This window comes from Rhincodon typus, chromosome 22 (genome assembly GCF_021869965.1).
Source record: "Rhincodon typus isolate 14 chromosome 22, sRhiTyp1.1, whole genome shotgun sequence".
NCBI lineage: Eukaryota > Metazoa > Chordata > Chondrichthyes > Orectolobiformes > Rhincodontidae > Rhincodon > Rhincodon typus.
This window is the reverse complement of record NC_063353.1, coordinates 2,807,790-2,829,382: the sequence shown is the minus strand read 5'-3', so window position 1 is coordinate 2,829,382 and position 21,593 is coordinate 2,807,790. Positions and strand designations below refer to the sequence as shown.

General features: G+C 42.5%; 1 protein-coding gene across 1 annotated transcript; it reads right to left on the bottom strand.

Annotated features, from left to right (window-relative positions):
* Positions 1-788: 788 nt before the first annotated feature.
* On the bottom strand, positions 789-18,865 carry snrpf (small nuclear ribonucleoprotein polypeptide F). Its single transcript, XM_020518838.2, has 4 exons — positions 18,688-18,865; positions 18,147-18,272; positions 16,303-16,367; positions 789-1,088 (listed from the first exon to the last, which is right to left on the bottom strand). Exons 1-4 carry the CDS (start codon positions 18,688-18,690, stop codon positions 1,022-1,024), a joined length of 261 nt encoding a protein of 86 aa, XP_020374427.1. The 5' UTR covers positions 18,691-18,865; the 3' UTR covers positions 789-1,021.
* Between the last annotated feature and the right edge of the window lie 2,728 nt (positions 18,866-21,593).

Below are 21,593 nucleotides of genomic sequence, written 5' to 3'. Positions count from 1 at the left end.
TGCACAGTCAGTGATGATTCCACACATCTCTGTAGGGAAAGGTTCATTTTATTTCAGTTTTCCAGAGAAGCACACTGCCATTCAAGGCTGGGAGATAAAACAATGGATGGCTCACATTTCCATTCTCCTTCATAATGGAATGGCCTGCTGAGAAAAACTGCACAAAACAAAGCCTCTTGCAGAATTAATGCTGCCGCGGCAGATGGTTTTGTGACAAATCAGATGGGATTTCCATCCTGACCTGTTCACACAGTGAAGTCACAAAAATCTTACAGAAGGGGATGCAAGTTTAGAATTCCCACAAACAGCAATTGAGGTTAGGTCAACTGTTAGTTTTAAATGGGAGATCAATCGATTTCAGTTAAAGGAATTTAAAGGACATGACAACTGGAGTGAGTAGTAAATGGATATAGGGGTATATTGGGTTTGATCACAGAGCAACCCTGACCTCAGTGAATGGTGAAGCAGGCTTAAGGAGTTCAAAAGCCTATTCCTGTGCCTATCTGCAGGTACTAATTCAGTTCTTGCCAAACATCAGTGCAATTCGAGCTATCTTCAGGAAGAGTTACATCTACCTAAACAATCATCGGGTTAGGTTGCGCAATGCTGTGAAATGTAGATCTATAGTAGTGCAAAGACACCTGGGTGCTGTGTAGATCTGCTTAGAGAATGAAGATAGCAAACAAGAAGTGGTGCATGCCTTCAATCAAAGGCACCGGACAAATCCTGGGAAATGACTTGCTCACTCTCCAACATACAAAATCTGTAAAATTAGTACACATTACATCTCAAAGTGTAAAAGAATTTTTATTGGTACATCTGAATTCACATTGTGCCATATCAAACTAGAGGAGTTGTGTCTACAATTAAATTAGTTTGTCTTGTACATTTTACAGCACAGTAGACCCCTCTGACGTGGTCAGTGCAGTCCTGAAAACGGCATCGTCCTTACTGGATATTTTTTAAAAAAGTACTAAAAAAAAATTGTACACGTGGTTATTCTTCAAAACAAAAAGGAAAGTTACTCTCTCATTTCTCCATCTTCTTCCTCCTCCTCAACTCCTCTAATGTACAAAACGTTGTTACATCTGTTGAACAGAACACAAGCCATCAGTATCCAGACAGATTTATTTTGCACAGTGTGCGTGATTAGAGATTCTAGAACCGGGGGCATTGTCTCAAAATTATGGCAGACTGTTCAGGAGTGATGTTAGGAAGCACTTCCACACATAAAGGATGGTCGATTTTTGGAACACTTCCACAAATGGCAATGGATGCTGGATCAGATATTAATTTTAAATCTGAGATACATAATTTTTTGTTAAACAGAAGTATTAAGGGATATGGGCCAAAGACAGGTATGTGATGTTTTTGGGCTAAAGATCAGCCATGATCGGACTGATTGGGAACATGCTTGCACGGCTGTATGGCCTACCCCTGCTCCTACGTTCATATGCCTGAGTCACTACCATCACACTATGAACTCTGGTGTGATGTAAGTCACCCGTAGAATTTTATTTCATTGTATCCAGTCAAGATTTAATGAAGAAATCGTACTAAACTTGCAAATGCGTGGAAGCATCTAAAGATGCATCTGGTACGATATGAAGCGTACCCAAGATTTTTGAAAGACAAATGTTTCATTAGTACACTCGGAACAACCAGATCAACAAGCGAATTAAGAAGTTATAAAGAGGTTCACACAAACACTCAAAGTGACAACAGATTATTAACCATAGGTTTCCTCACTGAGTATGATTCAGACTGGTCTGTAATTACGAGGAACATTCCCTTTAAACAGTGAGGCCGCATGGAGATCTGATACCCCACAAAGACTATGCACAAATCAGCTCCACTAATTTAAGATGCCTGCTTGAACATGCTAAAATCTTTAAAGGGACTATGCCCTTGGAGTGGGAGTGCTGATGCTTTTATTTTTCCCTCTCTCCTTTTGAGCAAGTTTGTGTATAAGAACAAAGAAAATTACAGCACAGGAACAGGCCCTTCGGCCCTCCAAGCCTGCGCCGATCCTGATCCTCTATCTAAACCTGTTGGCTATTTTCCAAGGATCTGTATCCCTCTGCTCCCTGCCCATTCATGTATCTGTCTAGATACATCTTAAATGACGCTATCGTGCCCACCTCCGCTGTAACGCATTCCAGGCACCGACCACCCTCTGCGTAAAGAGCTTTCCATGCATATCTCCCTTAAACTTTTCCCCTTTCACCTTGAAATCATGACCCCTAGTAATTGAGTCCCCCACTCTGGGAAAAAGCTTCTTGCTATCCACCCTGTCTATACCTCTCATGATTTTGTAGACCTCAATCAGGTCCCCCCTCAACCTCTGCAACATTTGTATTCTATCAATTCTATAACATTTCAACATCTAAAGAGGATTGGAAGATTGTCTGCTTCTGTCATCCTTAAGCACCTGGAACGTAATTCTGTTGTGGTACATTCCAACATTCATAAGAAGTCTCTTGTGTGGTTTCATTTGAACCAAGGAGCTCTAGGTTTGGACATGCTTCATGGACACGTTTAATCTATACTCAATCTCTTCAATAGCCTCCCACTGCTCATTTTTCCTGTTTTGATTCTAATCCACATCGGCCAGGTTCCTTTTCAACTTTGAAGTTAGCACATACCAGTTGAGTGTCTTCACCTTTGAATGTTTGGTTCTTTTTCATAACTTGGGTAAGTCAAAAAAAGTGCCAATTCTTTCCTAAATGCTCCTCCACCAAAGCCTGCTCCAATTCATCCCAAGAAATCAATTAAACATTGTTTCCTTCCTCATTAGAAGCACACTGATCAACAAAGTTCTCTTACTTACATTTCAGGAATTTCTCTCCTCTTTGACATTTGCTATTCTTTTCCTAGTCCAAGACAACTGAAGCCCCCAATTATCAGTGCATTATAAGTTTATAGTTTCTTTCTGTAATTTGCTTGAAAATCTGCAGCTTTATATCTTCCCCACCATTTAGTATACACCTAGTAGTGGAATAGTCTCCCTACTGTTCCTCAATTCTTACCAATAGATTCTGCCTTTGATCCAATTCTGACCAATAATGCTACAGCTATGTTTTTCCTTCCCTACCATTCCTGAGTACTATTTCACCAGGGATATTAAGCGTTCTACCCTTCCCTTGTTTGATTCAGGTATCTGTTATTGTCACGGTCATAACCCCACGTAGAAAGGTGATATACAGTTCACCAGTCTTATTTTTCATTACCATTTCAACTACCACCTTTTCCAGGGCAACTAGGGCCAGGCAATAAATGCAGGACTAGCCAGTAACATTAATTTGGTCAATTAATTTTTTAAAATGTTATTTGTCTCTCTGCCCTCTGCACATTTTGTACTTTGTTAAAATTCATTCCTGGCATGTAGGCAATACTGGTTAAGGTCAGCATTCATTAATCATTTCTAATTGTTCTCAAAAATGGTGGTGAGCCCCAACTGGAATACAAAAGAATGACTTGCTGGGCCACTTCAGAAAACAGTCCAGAGTCAGCCACATTGCTGTGGATCATGCAGCTCATACACAACACAATGGACAAGAGATAGTAGGAACTGCCGATGCTGGAGAATCTGATCTAACAAGGTGTAGAGCTGGATGAACACAGCAGGCCAAGCAGCATCAGAGGAACAGGAAAGCTGACGTTTCGGATCTAGACACTTCTTCAGAAATGGACAAGCACAGGTTGACTCCCTTCCTGACGGAACGAGTGAAATAGATGGATTGAGAATCTGATGTTTTGTGGTTACTGTAAATAATACCTGTTTCTTAATTCCAAATTTTGGTTTAATTAACGGTGTTTAAACTCATTCCTCCAGTCCAAGCTTCTGGATTAGTAAAGTATTGTGGATGTTGAATAAATGAAGCTGAAACAAGTTGATGACTTTATGTCAAAACAGCAGTTATCAGTCTGAAACATTAGCTGTTCCTCTCTTTTACAGATGCTCCCTGACCTGCTTCATATTTCCAGGACAGTGTTTCAGCCTCTAGCAACATAGCACCTTGACATTACTAGCCTGAATCCTCGATAATAACTAATATTGACACACGACCCTCCATACCCACCCCAAAAAAAAAACTCCCTCAGAAGTAAATGAAATAGCACAAGTTAAGCTTCCATAATGACATCGGCCCTAGCCTTGATGAGCAGCACACTGTATTCTTCTGCAGTTTTCCTCTGTCCTGGGAATTGAAAATCCTCCCTCTCACTATATTGCTCCAGCTATTGATTTACATACTTCATTAATAGTAATGAAGGATTAATGGCAACCTTTTAGTGTGAATACTTTGCATATTTTTATAATGCTGGAAGATGACAAAAATCTGCACTTTGAGGAAACCCAAAGTCAAGTGGAAGAGGTTCATGGGTTTAAATGCAATGAAGAAAATAATGGGACGAATAGACAAAAAATCCCGTTGCTCTGCTTTCTCTCTTATCTACTCCAGTTAATCCATTGCATTTAAAAAAACAATTATTTCATAAGACGTGGGTGTCACTGGCTGCACCAGCATCATCACCCATCCCGAGTTGCCCTGGAGAAGGCAATGGTGAGCTGGTCTTGAAATGCTACAGTCCTGTGTAGTACTGTTAGGGAGGGAGTTCTAGGATCTCAACCCAGCCACACTGAAGGAACAGTGATATATTTTCAAGTCAGGACGGTACTTGATTTGGAGGGGAACTTATAAGTGGTGGTGTTCCCATGTATCTGCTGCCCTTGCCCCTCCAGATGACAGAGGTTGCAGGTTTGGAAAGTGCTGCTGAGGGAGTCCTGGTGAGTTTTTGCAGTTCATCTTGTAGGTCAGGACTTCGACTTCACACAGGGCCACAAGCTGACATTTTGAGATCAGGAGCTTTAAGGCAGCAATGGCCATACCATGGACTGAGTTGTAACAGCTGGGCTCCATCTCTAACAGGAACCCCTTCCCACTGTTGTGCTGTGACAATTTCCAAACCTCAAAATGGGACCAGGCTGGGAAAACATTTAAGAAGCAATGTTGTACATGATGCACACTGCTGCCATTGTGTCTCTATGGTGGACAGAGTGAATTGTTGAAGGTGGTGGTGCCTATCAAGCGAGCTGCTTTTTCCTGGGTGGTGTTGAGATTCTGGAGTGCTGTTGGAACTGCACTCATCCAAACAAGTGGGAAGTATCATGATTTATGCCATGGAGATAGTAGACAAATTTTAAGGGGTCAGGTGGTGAGACACTTTTTGCAGAATTTCCAGCCTCCACCTGCTTTTATAGTATTTATTTGACTGGTCAAAAACAAAAATTGGAGAAACTCAGCAAGTCTGGCAGCATGTGTGGAGAGAAAACAACATTTTGAGTCCATAAGGTCATTGGATTCGAAACATTAACACTGTTTTGTCTTCACAGATGAATTTTTCCAGCATTTTGTTTGTTTCAGATTTCCAGCACCCAGTAGCTAATTCTTTTATTTCAGTTTCTGAAAAACTAGATTAGAAGCCTAGCACCCTGTGCTAACACACTTAGGACATTTTAAATCTCTGCCATGACAGATGATATCATTTGAATTCAATAAAAATCTGGAATTAAAAACTAGCCTTATGGTGACTAAGTAACCATTGATGTCCAAGACAAATGATATTCAAGAAGGGAGCAAGGGATAAACCAGGAAACTACAGTCAGTCCAACCTTGGTGGTGGGAAAACAATTGGAAGTAATTTTGAGAAACAGAATTAATTTGCATTTGGTGAGTTCAGCATAGTGTTGTTTAAGGGAGGTCATGTCAGTTCAACTTGATTGAATTTTTTGAAGACGTGACCAGGCAATGTTTTTGATGTAGTCTACTTGGACTTCAGCTTTTGATTAGGTCCCATATGGGAGACTGATATTAAAGGTAACAGCCCATGGGATCTAAAGAAATTTGGTCAACTGGATTCACAACTGGCTGAGATTTATGGGATGTGGGCACCACTGGCTAGGCCAGTATTTATTCCCAATCCCTAGAGTTCAGAAGGCAGTTGTGTCAACTACATTGTGGGTGTGAAGTCACATGTAGGTCAGACCAGGTAAGGGCGGCAGCTTCCTTCCTTAAAGGACGTTTGTGCACCAGATGGGTTTTGCCCTGACAATTAACAATGGTTATCATTGGACTCTTAATCCCAGAAATTCATTGAATTCAAATTCCGCCATCTGCCACAGCAGGTTTTGAACCCAGGTCCCCAGAACATTATCAGGGTCTCTGGATTAATAGTCTAGCGATAATACCACTAGGCCATCACCTCCCCAGTGGCAGGAAACAGAAGGTGATGGTTGAGGGGGGTTTAGCTCTGAAAGTCTATGCCTAGCGGGATCCCACAGGGATCAGCACTGGTGGTCTTGCTGTGTGTGGTTTATACAGTTGATTTAGACTTGAATGTAGGAGCGTTAATCAGTAAGTTTACAGACAATAGAAAAATTGGTGGGGTGCTGAATAGAGAGCCTTAGACGACAGGAGGATATGGATAGGCTGATCAGAGGCAAATGGAATTCAATCCAGATAAATGTGATGTGATGAATTTGGCCAGGCCAAACGAGGCACAGGAATACATGATGAATCGTACGACTTTGAGAAGCACCGAGGATCAGAAGGAAATGAAAAAAAGAGAACTGCTGATGCCATGAATTGGAAACAAAATCAGAAGTTGCTGGAAAAGCTCAGCAGGTCTGGCAGTAGTTCTGAGGAAGGGTCACTGGACCCAAACATTAATTTGGATTTCTCTTCACACATGCTTCCAGACCTGCTGAGCTTTTCCAGAAACTTCTGTTTTTGTGAGGATCAGAAGGACCTTGGTGTGCATGTACAGCTGTCCCTTAAGGTACCAGGACAGGTGGATAAAATGGTTAAGGCAGCATATGGTTTACTTGCCTTTATGGGCCAAGACAGAGAGGTTAAGAGCAGGGAAGTTATGCTCAAATAGTATATGTCATTAGTTAGGCCACAGCTAGAGTATTGTTTGCAGTTCTGTTGGGATTAGATAGCACTACAGAAGGTGGAGGAGATTTACCAGGATGTTGCCTGGGGCTGGAGAGTTTCAGTTATGAACAGAGATTGGACAGGCTGGGGTGGTTTTCTTTAACAGCAGCAGAGACTGAGGGGGGACATGATTGATATGTATAAAATGAGGAGGACAACAGACAGGAAGGAATTTTTCCCCTTGATGGAGGGATCAATGACCACAGGGACATAGATTTAAAGTAAGGGGCAGAAGGTTTAGAGGGTATGAGAGGAAAAACATTTTCACCCAGAGCGTAACACAGTGTGGAGCTGGATGAACACAGCAGGCCAAGCAGCATCAGAGGAGCAGGAAAGCTGACGTTTCAGGTCTAGACCCTTCTTCGGAAATGGACAAGCACAGGTTGACTCCCTTCCTGACAGAACACGAGTGAAATAGATGGTCAGAAAGAAACATCACCTTTCCTGCTCCTCTGATGCTGCCTGGCCTGCTGTGTTCTTCCAGCTCTACACTGTGTTATTTCAGACAACAGCATCAACAGTTCTTACTATCTGAGTGAGCCTTCACCCAGAGGGTGGTGGGAATCTGGAACTGTAAGGATGGTTGAGGCAGAAACCCTCATTATATTTAAGAAATGCCATGGTATATAAGGCTATGGGGCAAGTGCTGGTAAATTGGAAGTTCAGTGGCTGCTTATGACCAGCATGGATATGATGGACTAAAGGGCCTTCTTCTGTGCCATAGATCTCTATGACTCTATGACAAGGGTTTTAATCCCACCACAGAGGGTTGAATTTGAATTCAATACATGGAAGTCTGGAATAAAAGATCTAATGACGACCACAAAACCATCTGTCGATCTGGTTCACTAATATACTTTTGAGAATGAAATTTGACATTGTTACCTGGTCTGGCCTATATGTGACTTCAGACCCACAACAATGTGGTTGACTCTTAACTACCCTTTGAAATAACCTAGCAAGCTACTATAAACCACAATGTTATCTGAACAAAAGTATGAATCCAAATGGACTAATTGGCATTCACCTAGACACCAAAATTAAAATGGCAAACCTCGGCCTGTCGAATCTGCAAAGTCATCCTTAGAAACATCTGGGATCTTGCGGCAAAATTGGGAGAGCTTCTTTCAGATTATTCAAACAATAGCCTGACAGCCACTCTGAAGAGATATACCTTTTAAACAATGTCCCTGACACCATCATCCCTGGATACATCTGTCCCAATGGCAGGACAGGCCCGGGAGAGGTGGCGGCACAGAGCTGGAAAGGAATTCTGGAAGACCTCTACACTGACTTTGGACCTCACAAAGTTTCACGGCACCAGGTGAAACACAGGCAAGGAAACCTCATGCTGATTATCACTGACCATCCTCCTTCCATGATGAATCAGAACTCTTACACGATGAACATCAAGTTGAAGAAGCACGGAGGTTAGCAAGGGCATTTTGGATGCTGGACTTCAATATCAATCACCAAGAACAGGTTGGTTGCACCACTACTGACCAAGATGGTCAGGTCCTAAAGACTAGCTGCTAGATTGGGTCTGTGGCAGACAGTGAGGGAGTCCACAAAAACAAAAATAGCTACTTAACCTCAACCTCACCAACCTACCTGTCCCAGGCTGTGCCAATCTACGATGTACAAACCATGTATTTTAATTTTTGTATTTTTGATTGTGGACTGACACTCATTGCAAATAGTGTGTTCAAGCAATAACATAAGTCAGAATATAGACAAACTTTGAGCCAGGGGACTGTGTACAATTGAAAATGTGGCCAGTAATAAGATTGGTCTGTGGACTAGTGACTAATTATTGATGACAAACACCTCCTGCCTGCCAACAGTTATGTGATTGGCTCCCAGGTAGTTGAACAGCTTGAGGGCATGAATGTTTGGGAGAAGGAACTGCAAAAAAAAAAAACATCTCAAGTCTGAAGATAGCTTATTTCCCTTTTCTAGCTGCTGTACCTTTTAATTGGTAAGTCAGACCTTTAGAAGTGTGAACCAGTTACCCTGTGCCTCCTGCAAAGAAGTGAAAGTATCTGGAGAATAAAGACTAAAGAAACAGCATTCTGATGGTACAAAAATCTCAGCAGAGTGGACAGTGAGCACTGAATTGCCTTCCCTTATCCTCCACCCAGCACACCCCTAACTTACCCCCTTTTCTCTGTCTCTACGTAAACATAGATATGGACATTTATAAGGGGGTCGGTTACAAGCAGAGTTATATGCCAATGGTTCTAACTGTTTACCTATAGTTAGCGTATATTTAGAAGAAAGTCATTTTTGTTAAGTACAGAAACCTGGTCTGTCAACCTGGGTCTAAAAAGACAGGTAAATTGTACAATTATGAGTATTTCTGTAAAATCTTCAACTTTTGTGACAACTCTGGGAATAGCAGAGCTAGATTTCCAGCACACTATCCCAAGAGACATAACAATAACAATGTCAGGAGTTGCTTTCCATATAGTATCGCCACATTGAGGATACTCGCCCTTCTGTTGTGTGGCACTAGCACAATGCTAAAATGAGAGAGACTTTGAACACATCTAGCAGCTCAAAACTGAGCATTCACAAGGCACTGTGGGCCATCAGCAGAACAGTATTCAACCACAATTCATAACCACATACCTGCCATATTTCCCCACTGTATCATTACCATCAAGTCAGGATCAAACATGGTTCAAAGAAGAATGCAGGAGGGCATGCTGTGAACAGAACTAGTTATACTTAAAAATGAAGTATCAATCTAGTGAACCTACACAGGACTACGATATGCCAAACAGCAAAAGCTACTTGCAACAGACAGAGCTAAGTGATCCCACAACTAATGAATCAGATCAAAGCTCTGCAGTCCTGTCACATCCAGTCATGACTGGTGATGGCTAATTGAACAACTCCCTGTAGGAGGTTCCACAATATGCCCATCGTCAATCATGAGAGAGGCCAGCATATCAGTGCAAAAGATAAGGCTGAAGCATTTACAACAGCCTTGAGCCAGAAATGCCAAGTGAAAACTCCAGTTCAACCTCCACCAGAGGTCCCCAGTGGTTGAAGACTGGCAGCTGTGACAATGTAATTACTCCATGTGATATCTGGAAAGCTATGCGGGGGGGTGTGGTGGTGGTGGTGGTGGTGGACCACATTTTAAAGTGTGTGACATTAAGGAGCCCTAGCAAAACTGGAGTCAGGGGAATACAGTTGGCTGATTTGAGTCACATGAAGCACAAAAGATGGTGGTTGTGGTTGTTGGAGGTTAATCATCTCAACCCCATCACATCACTGCAGGAGTTCCTTAGGAGACAGTGTCCTGGGTCCAACCATCATTAGCTACTTCATCGATGACCTACCCCATCGTAAGATCAGAAGTGGGAGTGTTCACTGATGACTGCATTGTCAGCATTATTCACAACTACTCAGATATTGAAGCAGCCTGTGTCCATATGCAAGACCTGAACAAATCCAGACTAAAGCAGGTAAGTGCTATGTAACATTTGTGCCAGGCAACAATCATCTCCAGTGTGACAATCTAATCATCACCCCATGGTGTTCAATGGTATTACGAATAGCATGGTAATTCCCACTGACCAGAGACTGAACAAGTCATAAATACAGCGTGGCTACAAAAGCAGGTCAGAGCCTACTAATTCTGTAGTGAGTAACCCATTTCCTTTTTCCCCCCAGTGCCTGTCTACCATCAACAAAGCACAAGTTGTGATTGTGATAGAATGCTCTCCACTTGCCTGGGTGAGCACAGCTCCAACAACACATGAAAACTTGATACCATCCAGCACAATGCAACCCTCTGAACTGTCATGCCATACACCGCCCACTCCCTCCACCAATGCACAATCACAGCAGTGCATACCATCTACAAGATACACGGCAGTAACTTACTGAAGATCTTTCGACACCATTTTCCAAACTTGCAGCCTCTGCCATCTAGAAGGGCAAGGGCAGTAGATGCATAGAAAACAACCACCTGCAAATTTCCTTCCTACCACACACTATCCTGATTTGGAAGTAAAATGCCACGACTATCACTGGGTCAAAATCCTGGAACTCTCCCCATAACAGCACTGCAGGTGTTCTTACACCCAAAGGACTGCAGCAGTTCAAGGCAGCAGCTCACTACCACCTTCTCCAAGTCAATTAAGAATGGGGAGTAAATGATGGTCTAACCTGTGATGCCCACACACCATTAAGGAATCATAATAAAAAGTCAAGGCTTCAATATTTCAAAATATTGCACATGCTGAAGGCAAGAGTTGGAAAAATTGCAGCTAACTCACAAAGGCTGCAAATACCTGCTGGCAGCAGTACCAGTCAGGCACTGAGTTAAAGGTCAATTAACATTTCAATATTAATTTAACAAACAAGGAGAAAAATGGCTTAGACACCAGGCCTTGGGTTCTACATTCAAAAGCTAGGGCAGTATGAGATAAACCATCCTGTGTGATACTGGCAAGTGACCTTGGAAACAAAGAGCCACAGGATCAAAATTACTCCCAATTTTACAGCTAAAAGCAATAGGACAGCCAAGATGAGGAAGGGGAAAAGCATTGCTACTGCAATAGAATAACCCAAAATTCTGCTTAGGCACAAAGCCAAGGCAAAGCAGAGCACAGTATGGGAGTGTGGGGAAGGCTGCCCATTATAAGCATTAAGCTGTGTGACGGAAAGTGTATGATTTACATTTTGTTTGAGAGTTTGTAGTTTAAAGTAGGGCAGAGTTGGTCTATTTATGCATCAGGGTTTAAGAACTAACTAGGTCAGTCTTTCTGAAACTATGACTTTAAACCAGTATGTGCCTCCTGAAATATAAATGGAGTTTGTTTATGGTGTGGCAGTTTGTGGCTGAAGAAAGAGGAGATCATGTGAGTGGCTTAGTGGAGTCTAGGATGTGCAATTTTTAAAAAAAATTCAGTTCAAAGGTTTTTGGGTGGTTTGGAGAAGACATACCTGGGGTCAGAAGCAAGTATAGTCTCCCTTGGAACAAGGAGATTGTTCAGAGCTATTAAGGAAATATGTTTCTTCAGTGAGAGAGTGTAGTTTGCAGAACTTGCAGACCAGGAATGTTTGGTCAGAACTCTGCATTACTCAAATCTGAGAAAGACTTAAGATCACAGTTGTGTAGATATTCAAGGAAAGGCTTTGCAGCTTTCAGAACAGGAACTCAGAAGCAATTAACTCAAACCTACAGATTAGACAGGGATGGGACATTTCTCAGGATTGTGTGGTGATGATGTGAGAATATAGAAGAGATTTTGTTCTATCATATATGTTTTGAAATCTTTCAAACTGTATATTTTAATAGCTTGGTTTAATTAATTTTATTTGTATTTCTTTTGTGTAATAACCTCTGTTTCATTGTTAAAGATAGATCTGCAGCCTGGTGTGCTTATTTTAAGAGAACTGCTGCCATAAGAAATTAGAAAAAAATGATCTATAAAACCAAATTTTATTCGAAGTCTGGCTTTTCCGGTGGTAGTATCAGCTGGGACCATAAAAGCAGTCAAATCAATCATATTAGGGATGGAACGTGTACCACAAGCACTTACAGTCAGAGTCATACAACACGGAAATAGACCCTTCGGTCCAATTCGTCTGCACCGACCAGACATTCCAATCTGACCTGGTGGATTAGCCATTCGCCAGCATTTGGCCCATATCCCTCTTAAACCCTTCCTATTCATATACCCATCCAGATGCCTTTTAAATGTTGTAATTATACCCACCTCCACCACTTCCTCTGGAAGCTTGTTCCATACATGCACCACCCTGTGTGAGAAAAAGTTACCAGAAGATCTTGGCTATTCACGCCATCCATGCCCCTCATGGTTTTATAAACTTCTATAAAGTCACCCCTCAGCCTCTGCCACTCCAGAGAAAATAGCCCCAGTCTATTCACCCTCTCTCTATAACTCAAACCCTCCAGTCCCAGCAACATCCTTGTAAATCTTTTCTGCACCCTCTCATTTTGTTAACATCTTTCCTATAGAAGGGCGACCAGAATTTTATGTAAAATTGTAAGAGTGGCCTCACCAACATCCGGTACAGTCGCAACTCCTATATGCAATGTTATAACCAATGAAGGTAAGCGTGCTAAATGCCTTCTTCACCTTCTAGTCTACCTGCGACTCCACTTACAAGGAACAATGCACTTGCACCCCTAGGTCTCTTTCTTTGCCAACACTTCTAGATCCTAACATTAACTATATAAGTTCGGCCCTGGTTTGCCCTGAGGGAGGGAATAATCTTTCTTAGGGAAGGGGAAGTTTTACAGCATTAGGGGTGACAGTCTAGTTAAAGAAAGTCGATGAACTCATCTTCAACTTGTCATCAGAAAATTTCTGGAGATGGACCCACCAATCTGCGGTTAAATAAAGTTAGGAAAAAGCATCAAAATTAAGGAAAAAGCATAGCTGCAAAAAGATGAGTGGCAGCTCAGATGAATGGTCAGAATATAAAAAGGTTAGATGGTGGCAGGAAGACATTTGAGTATGAGCAAGCTAGCTATCACGGTTTGCATTCTTAGCAACTGATTTAAATTCACAAATGGGACATGGGAATGGCTAGGAACACCAGCATTTATTGCCCACCCCTATCTGCCCCGAACTTGAGTAGACTACCACACCATTTCATAGGGCATTCAAGAGTCAACCACATTGTTGTGGGTTTGAAGTCACATGCAGGCCAGACCAGGTAAGTACGTCAGTTTCCATCTCTGTATGAACAGCGAACCAGACAGCTTTTTACAGCAATTGGTAAGGGTATGTGAGTAAGCAGACCATGTGGCAGAACAGCAGAAGGTGGTCATTTGGTCTATTGAGTCTGCCCTGCCCTCAATGAGATCATGGCTGATCTGAAAATCCTCAATTCTACTTTCCTGCCCTTTTTCTATAACTTTTAGATCCCTTATCGATTAAAAATCTCTCAGTCTGGAACATGCTTACAATACCATAAAACATAGCAATAAGTGAATGTTAGTCCTCTAAAGAATCAGAATGGAAAGTTAATAATAGACAATAAGCAAATCTTCACTCTAAAGGATTAAAATAAAATTCCAGTAATTGAACGTTCTTCCCGTGTCTGTAGGTTTCCGCTGAGTGCTCCAGTTTCCTCCCACAGTCCAAAAACATGCAGCTTAGTGGATTGGCCATGTTGAAATTGCTCCACAGTGTCCAGGGCTATACAGGCTTGGTGGATTATCCAAGATAAACGTGGGATAATGGGAATAGTGTAGGGGTTGGGTCTGGGTGAGATGATCTTCAGAGGGTCAGTGCAGACTCAATGGGCCGAATGGTCCCATTCCACACTGTGGGGATTCTATGAATATCAAGATATTGGGAGTATTTTTTTTTAGAAAGGGACATGTGCTGTAGATAAAAAGAGAGGCTGCCGACATACTGTACTTGGATTTCCAGCAGACATTGGGTAAGGTACCACATCAAAGGCTTTACTGAAAAGCAAAACTCAGATTTTTTTCCTAAAACCCATCAGCGTGCATAAGAGATTGGGTGGTTGGCAGAAATCAGAAACACAAATATGTTTCTGTTTGAGTGGCTGGGTGTGAAGAATGGAGTCTCACAGGGGACCACGCTGGTGCCTCAACATTTTACAAATTACAACAGTGACTTACATTAGGTGAGTGAAGGATGGTAGCCAAAGTTTGAGAAATTCACAGACAACACCAAGATTGATAACAAAGTGTTATGAAGACCACGGAGGTTACGGACAGATGTAGATAGGTTAAATGGATAAACTGTCACAACTGGCATAGGTGGGAAAGCGCCAAGAATTAAAAAGTGGACTGATACTTCAATGGAGAACTGCAACATTCCAAAGTGCAGAGGGATTTAGGTGCTCTAATGCCCAAGTCATGTAAAGTTATTATACAGATAGAGCATATAATCAAGAAGGGATGCTATCCTTTATAACAAGCAGAATTAAACACAAAAGGATGCTCTGCCTATTTTATACAGGACATTGGTCAGACCAGTGTCTCAAATGCAGTGAATTAGAGATGTAGTTTTGGTCTCTACTTAAGGAAGGCTAATGCATGGGAGGCAGTTCAAAGGAGGTTTACTAAATCGATAATGGATTGGACAGGCTGTGCTTGTTTCCACTGGACTCTAGATAGAACAGAAGTAATTTGAATCAACCAGATAAAAATCTGAATGTCTTGACAAGGTAGACATGGAAAGGATATTTCTTTCTGTGGACAATTCCAGAATCAGGGGGCATTAATATAAAATTGGGTTGCCCTCACAGGACCCAGTCACAAAATTATTACAGTGCAGAAGTAGGCCATTCAGCCTACCGCGTCTGCACTGGCTCTATTACTAACATTTTCCCCCATATCCCTGCATGCCATTACTTTCCGAAAAATCATCCAATCCCTGATGAGGAGAGTCTTTTTCTCTTAGTGTTGTATAACTTTGGAACTCACAAGGCTTCTTGTAAAAGGACCAAGATCGCAACAAAGATTTGAAGTGATTTGCAAAAGAAACATATGCGGTGTGAGAAAAAAAACTTTTCCACAAACAAGTGGTTCGGGAATACACTGCCTAGAAGTGTGATGGAGGTGGGTTCAATTGAGGCACTCAAGAGGGCATCAGATGATTATTTAAAGAGAAACAATGTGCAAAGCTATCAGGAAAAGAAAGGAGAAGAGCACCAAGTGCTCAACTCGAGAACTAATGTAGACATGATTGGCCAAATGACTCCTTTTTGCACCATAACACTTCAGTGATTTTGTGGAAGCAGGTTCAGTAAATATTTTCAAGGCGGAGGTGGATAGATTCTTGTTTGACAGAGTAAGCAAAGGTTATCAGGGATAAATGAATTTGGAATTCAAAATAAAAAACAGAACAGCCACAACCTTATTGAATTGCACAGCAGGCTCGAGAAGCTCAATGGTCTACTCCTGCTCCTAATTCGTTTTGTTCATATGAATAAAACAGGGTGTGGTCTCGCTGGAATTCCTCTCCACTTGGCCTCCCCATTCTGTTCATCACTGGATTTAAATTGGAGCCAACACAGGAAATTGTAAAGGTTCCAACATAAGTGATAAAATGTGCCTGCAACTGATTGACTTGAGTAAAACATCCTTTCTGAAGTGACCTGGACCATCATCACATTGTTGGTGGAAGCTTGCTACATAGACAATAGCAACCATGTTTTCTATGCAACAATGAACACATCCAAAGAATAAACATAACTGGTTGTAAAAGGGCAGATGCCAGAGGTCATGAGAGGTGCTATATAAATGCAAACCTTCTTTCCTGGAAGAAATTCTCACCTGATTAAGACTTCTCCAAGATGACCCGCTAACGCTCCATCAATATATTCTTCTGTGTTTGCAAGCTTGAACAAAAGCAAAATAATTAAATGTTTTCACCCATTTCCTCTTCTCATTCTAGTCTACCATACCAACATCTTTTAACATAGAATACAATACTGCTTTGAATTAAAGGATAAACCAGTCTGAGTGTCTGCTTCATAAACGTGTGGAAACTAGACTCTAATTCACAGCACAACAAATCAGTTTTATTGAGCATCAAGCTTTCATCACTGCATGTCCAACAAAACCACAGCTGACTAATGCCAGAATAAATGAAATTTAAGTGGAGGATTATTAGGTGGAAAATGACCTGCATTCTAATTTGTTTTAGTTGAAAGGGAAATAATTAGAATCATGAATGGTTAGATGACAGGACACAGCTATTTGGTCGCTCGAAACTGGGTTAGCGCTCTTCAACAACAATTCAATTGGTCCCACTCCTTCCCCATGCTATGGCAAAATATCTTTCAACTTCAAATTGTTATCCAGTTCTCTTTTAAGCATTTTTCAGGCAGTGCATTCTAGATCCTAACTACTCACTGCATTGATATTTTCCTTCATGTCACCAATGGTTTTATGCATCCTCTTAAATCCTCTGGTTCACATCTATTAAACCTTTTGATCTTCTCCTAAAAGAACAACACTCCAAATCTGAGATAACAAGGTGTAGAGCTGGATGAACACAGCAGGCCAAGCAGCATCAGAGGAGCAGGAAAGCTGATGTTTTGGGTCTAGACTCTTCTTCAGAAATTCTGAAGAATTTCTTCTCATTTCTGAAGAAGGGTCTAGGCCCGAAACGTCAGCTTTGCTGCTCGGCCTGCTGTGTTCATCCAGCTCTACACCTTGTTATCTCAGATTCTCCAGCATCTGCAGTTCCTATCTCAACAAAATCCCTCATCCTCTGAAACCATTCTCATGCTTGTTATGTCATCCTGTTAATATTGTTTCTCTTTAAGAGCCTGTGCTTGCCATTTTCCTTTTCAAGTCACTGTGCATCAGCTTAACATTAGTCTGCCCGAATGCCCAACTCACCCTACCATGCCTCAAACCTCCCATTTGTTGTCTATCCTCATGCAAACCTCCAGCTAAAACCACCCATCCCCATTGTTCCCCAAGTGTCTTACCTCTCCCTCCACCTTACCCTTTCCTTTCCCCAGCCCCTGACCACTTCCATCCTCCCACAAGACACTCCTCCTTAACCACCAGCACCCCCATCTGCCTCTCTCCCACAAGCCACTACTCCACCAAGACCCCTACTTTTAGGAATACTACAACTTCAAACGAACACACTGTAAATCTTGCCTACCCTATCCAATACCTTCAGATCCTTCCCATGGTGTGGTGTCCTATAGTTGCTTAGTTTTATAAAAATTCATTTTAGCTACTTCACTACTAAAAGCTTTGATTTATAAAGCTGAGGATTCCATTTGCTTCATTGACCTCCTTCAGAAATTCATATCTTTTGAATGCTCAAGCTAGCTAGACTACACAATCCAGATCTTATATTTTGGCCAATAGATTTTACAATCTGACCCGAGAGGGGATTATATATCAGAGATAGTAGGAACTGCAGATGCTGGAGAATCCGAGACAACAAGGTGCAGGGCTGGATGAACACAGGAGGCCGAGCAGCATCATAGGAGCTTTTTCTGATGAAGGGATTATGTATGGTTTTTTGATTTCAGTAAACTACTGTGGTTAACAGATCAAAAGCAAGTACCTAAGGCTAAAACAACAGCCATACTCACGTCTAGCCTGTAACATCCATAACGAACAAGGACAAGTGCCAAATTAGTCCTTACCTGCATGTTCATATACCCATCAACTGACACTAAGTAACCTTTGTACTCCATTCCCCACTTTAACTTCACCATCACCGGTTTGCCAGTCAACCCATTGAGGAAAGGTTTCGGATTCAATGGTAAACTCTGGAAGGCAGAAGAAAAACAAAACAGCCGTCACAAAGGAGAACGATCTTCTTGCACGGTATTCCAGACACACCTCCCACACCCCCAAACAAGAGTGAGATTAATTCCTGGAAAAGGAATACGTGTGTGTGTGTGAGAGAGAGAGGGAGGATGGGGGAGGTCGGGAATTGGGTGGGTGAGGGTCGGGGAAACAGACTGCCCCCCCCACCCCCTCGAAAACACCTTCCCGGAGAGGGAGGGGAGGCACAGATCAATACCCACACACCACCCCCCGCCTCCGAGAGGGTTTAGCGACGCGGGCCGGGGGCGGAGGGTTTAATTTTAGTGCCGGTGCAGCCTCACGGACCAGGCCGCAAACGCTCCGAGCCTCTGTGACCCCGGGCTCTGTGTGTGTGTGTGCGGCAGGTTCCCTCACCATGCCGGTGCTGTCTCTGTCTGGTCTGTGGGGCAGATGGAAGGGAGCGGGATGGTCTGACGGTACGGCTCGGACACGAAATGGCGGCTGCTCCGGGACGGCACAAACTTTGTGTCAGACACAGACACACGCGCGTGAGCGCCAAAGGCTGCGAGCAGGGGCTCTCGGGAACCGTCACCCTTCACCTCTCACCTCTCACCCTCCGCCGCCATATTGGGTAGCGGTTACCACGGAGACCGACAGCTCGGCGGCAAAACCTCAGCGAAAGGCAATGAGCAAACTTTCAAACTTCTCCAGCTGAGCCCCGTGAAATAAATGGCCAAGCATCTTTTACAGCAGGTACCACAGAGACATTTGACATGATTAATAACAACAACAGGTCTAATTCTACAATAGTTCCCGGGGGGAGTGGGAGCCAGGTTCTGGTGCATATTGACAATATTGCTGTTTGCAGTAAAACCTCCAGGAGGACGGCACAGACAGAGATGAAGGGTGAGCCCTGTTCAGGGGCGAGACGAAGCCAATGGGCAGCGGTCAGGGGTGGGTTTGGGGTCGGGTGGCCAGATTTTCAAAAGTCTAAGTGAACCAAGGATCGTTGAATCAGAGAATAGTTATGTTGCAGAGGGAGACCATTCAGCTCATCATGTCTGCATTGGCTCCCTGAGCATCATAACTTGTCTCCTGCCCGTTCTTTTGATTTTAATAATGTCCTGTTTCATTGCCTCAATCGCACCTGCCTCTAGCATACTGGCTGATAGTGTATTCCAGAACCAAACTACTTGCTGTGTGAAAAGTTTTTATTTCTTACATCACACTTACCTCTTTTGCAAAGCACTTCAAATCTCCCAGAGAGAAGAGTCCGTAAATAAAGAAATCAATAATACTTGGAAATGAACAGACTGGTGTCTCCATGTTGTTGTAAAGAAGATGAGTACGTCTAGTATGTGACTGGTGTGTTTCAAACCTTTTACAGAACAGTTTCTTCCAATCAATTCATTGGAAAGTCATGCAAGATTCAGGCACTGTGATGATCAACATGCTGGGGGCGAACAGTGCCTGGTGTTGAAAGTGAGAGGTCATGTGATGACATCTCCCCAATATCTCCAACGAGAGTTGTGTTTTGTTTTAAGCAGGCTGTTACGTTATGTTGTGACACAACCCCATGACCATCAAACCTTGAGGTGGGACTTGAATACAGATCTGCTAGACCAGGGGTGGGGACATCACTGTATCACAAACTTTGGACATCCAAACAGTTTGCAACACCTTTCATTAGATATTTTATAAGCTATTATCAGCAGAAGAGGCATTGGTGTCAATAAGCTAGTGACAACTGTCTTGGAGCTGCCAAGAGGGCAGTGGTGCTGGGAGGAGCCAGATAAAGGTCCAATGCATGCAGTACCACATGATGAGTGCATACAGAAAAAAAGGCGTAAATTTGACTCACGATTTCTTCCCGCCAGACCCAGTTTATATTTGACAAAAAAGGAAATGGTGAAAGCATGGACATTTGAACTATTTTTAGGAAATTATCAGGATACCAGATAATGTTTAAAATCACAATTTCCCTGCCACACTGGAATATTTGGCCACCCTAGTTGGATGCTAGAATGGGCAGTGTCTTGCCACCACATGAACAGCACAGGGAAGACATGGGAGTGAAGGAATACAAATGGAAGCACTGAGGTGGACACCAAAATTGCCAAGTGGCGGACAGTAGAATCAAGAATAGTGTGCGAGATTGAAGAGTTCTAGATCTTTTACTAGAAAAGAATAGTATAGTGTCAACCTTCCGACTTATAAGATGATAGTTTGGTAAACCATTTGTGTTCAGCCTGTCTCTGGGTATTGTATTCTGCTTCAGCAAAACTAAAATATCCTTTCCTGTGTGCACCTCAGGCTGCACTGGCAACTGTCATAGAAATGCTGCAGCAAGGAGTCTGTGCACTCAGGGACACACACTCAGCTCATGGACTCGATCAGACTTTTGTCCTTTGCCCTCTCAGCCAGCGATATGAGGCTTATATTACTGCTGTCTTGCCATGCCGTTTAGTGAAAAAACAAATCCAGGAACTTGAAGTAGTTGTCAGCAGTCCTCAGTCAAGTCAAGTGGGTTAGCCTTCGCTCAGGAGGTCCTGGCACAGTAAGTCGAGGGCAGCTTCCAATACCAGGGCTTGGTATCAGAGACTGCCCTTGACTTACTGGCAACAAGCTGAGATGAAGCTAATCTGTTCTCAACTTTGGTGTCATATTTGTTACAAAAATGATCTTCTCATATTTACACCATCACCAAGATCATTTATTACACTTAGCAATGACCAACTTCATCCCTCTCAGCTCTTCTGCTGCTGAAACCCTATGCATGCCTTTATTACCTCAAGACCTGACTATTCCAGTGCACTCATTGCTTGCCTCTGATATTCTTCCCTTCGATAATTGCATTGATCACTGCTGCCCATGTCCTAACTTGCACAAAATCCCATTTACTCATCACTCCAGTAATCTCTGGTCTACATTAGCTGCGGGTTGACTAAAGACTTTTGATTTTCAATTCTTGTTGTTCTTTTCAAATACATCTCTGTAATGTCGTCAGATTTACAACTCACTGTGTTACCACTGAGTTTAACCACTTCACCATGGAAGGCTGTGCCTCCAGGTGCCTTGGCCCCAAACTTTGGAATTCTCTCTTTATATCTCTCTGCCTCACTTACTTCCTTTAAGAACTTCCTTGAAACCTCCCTCTTAGATGAAGCTTTTGATTATTTGCCTTAATACCTTGCATTTTAGTCTCATATTTTGTTTCGTAGTACTCCCATGAAGCACCTTAGTATATTTCATTGGATTAAATGTTTTACAGGAATACAAATTGTTGTAACATTTCATTGCTTACCTTGAAGGTATAAACA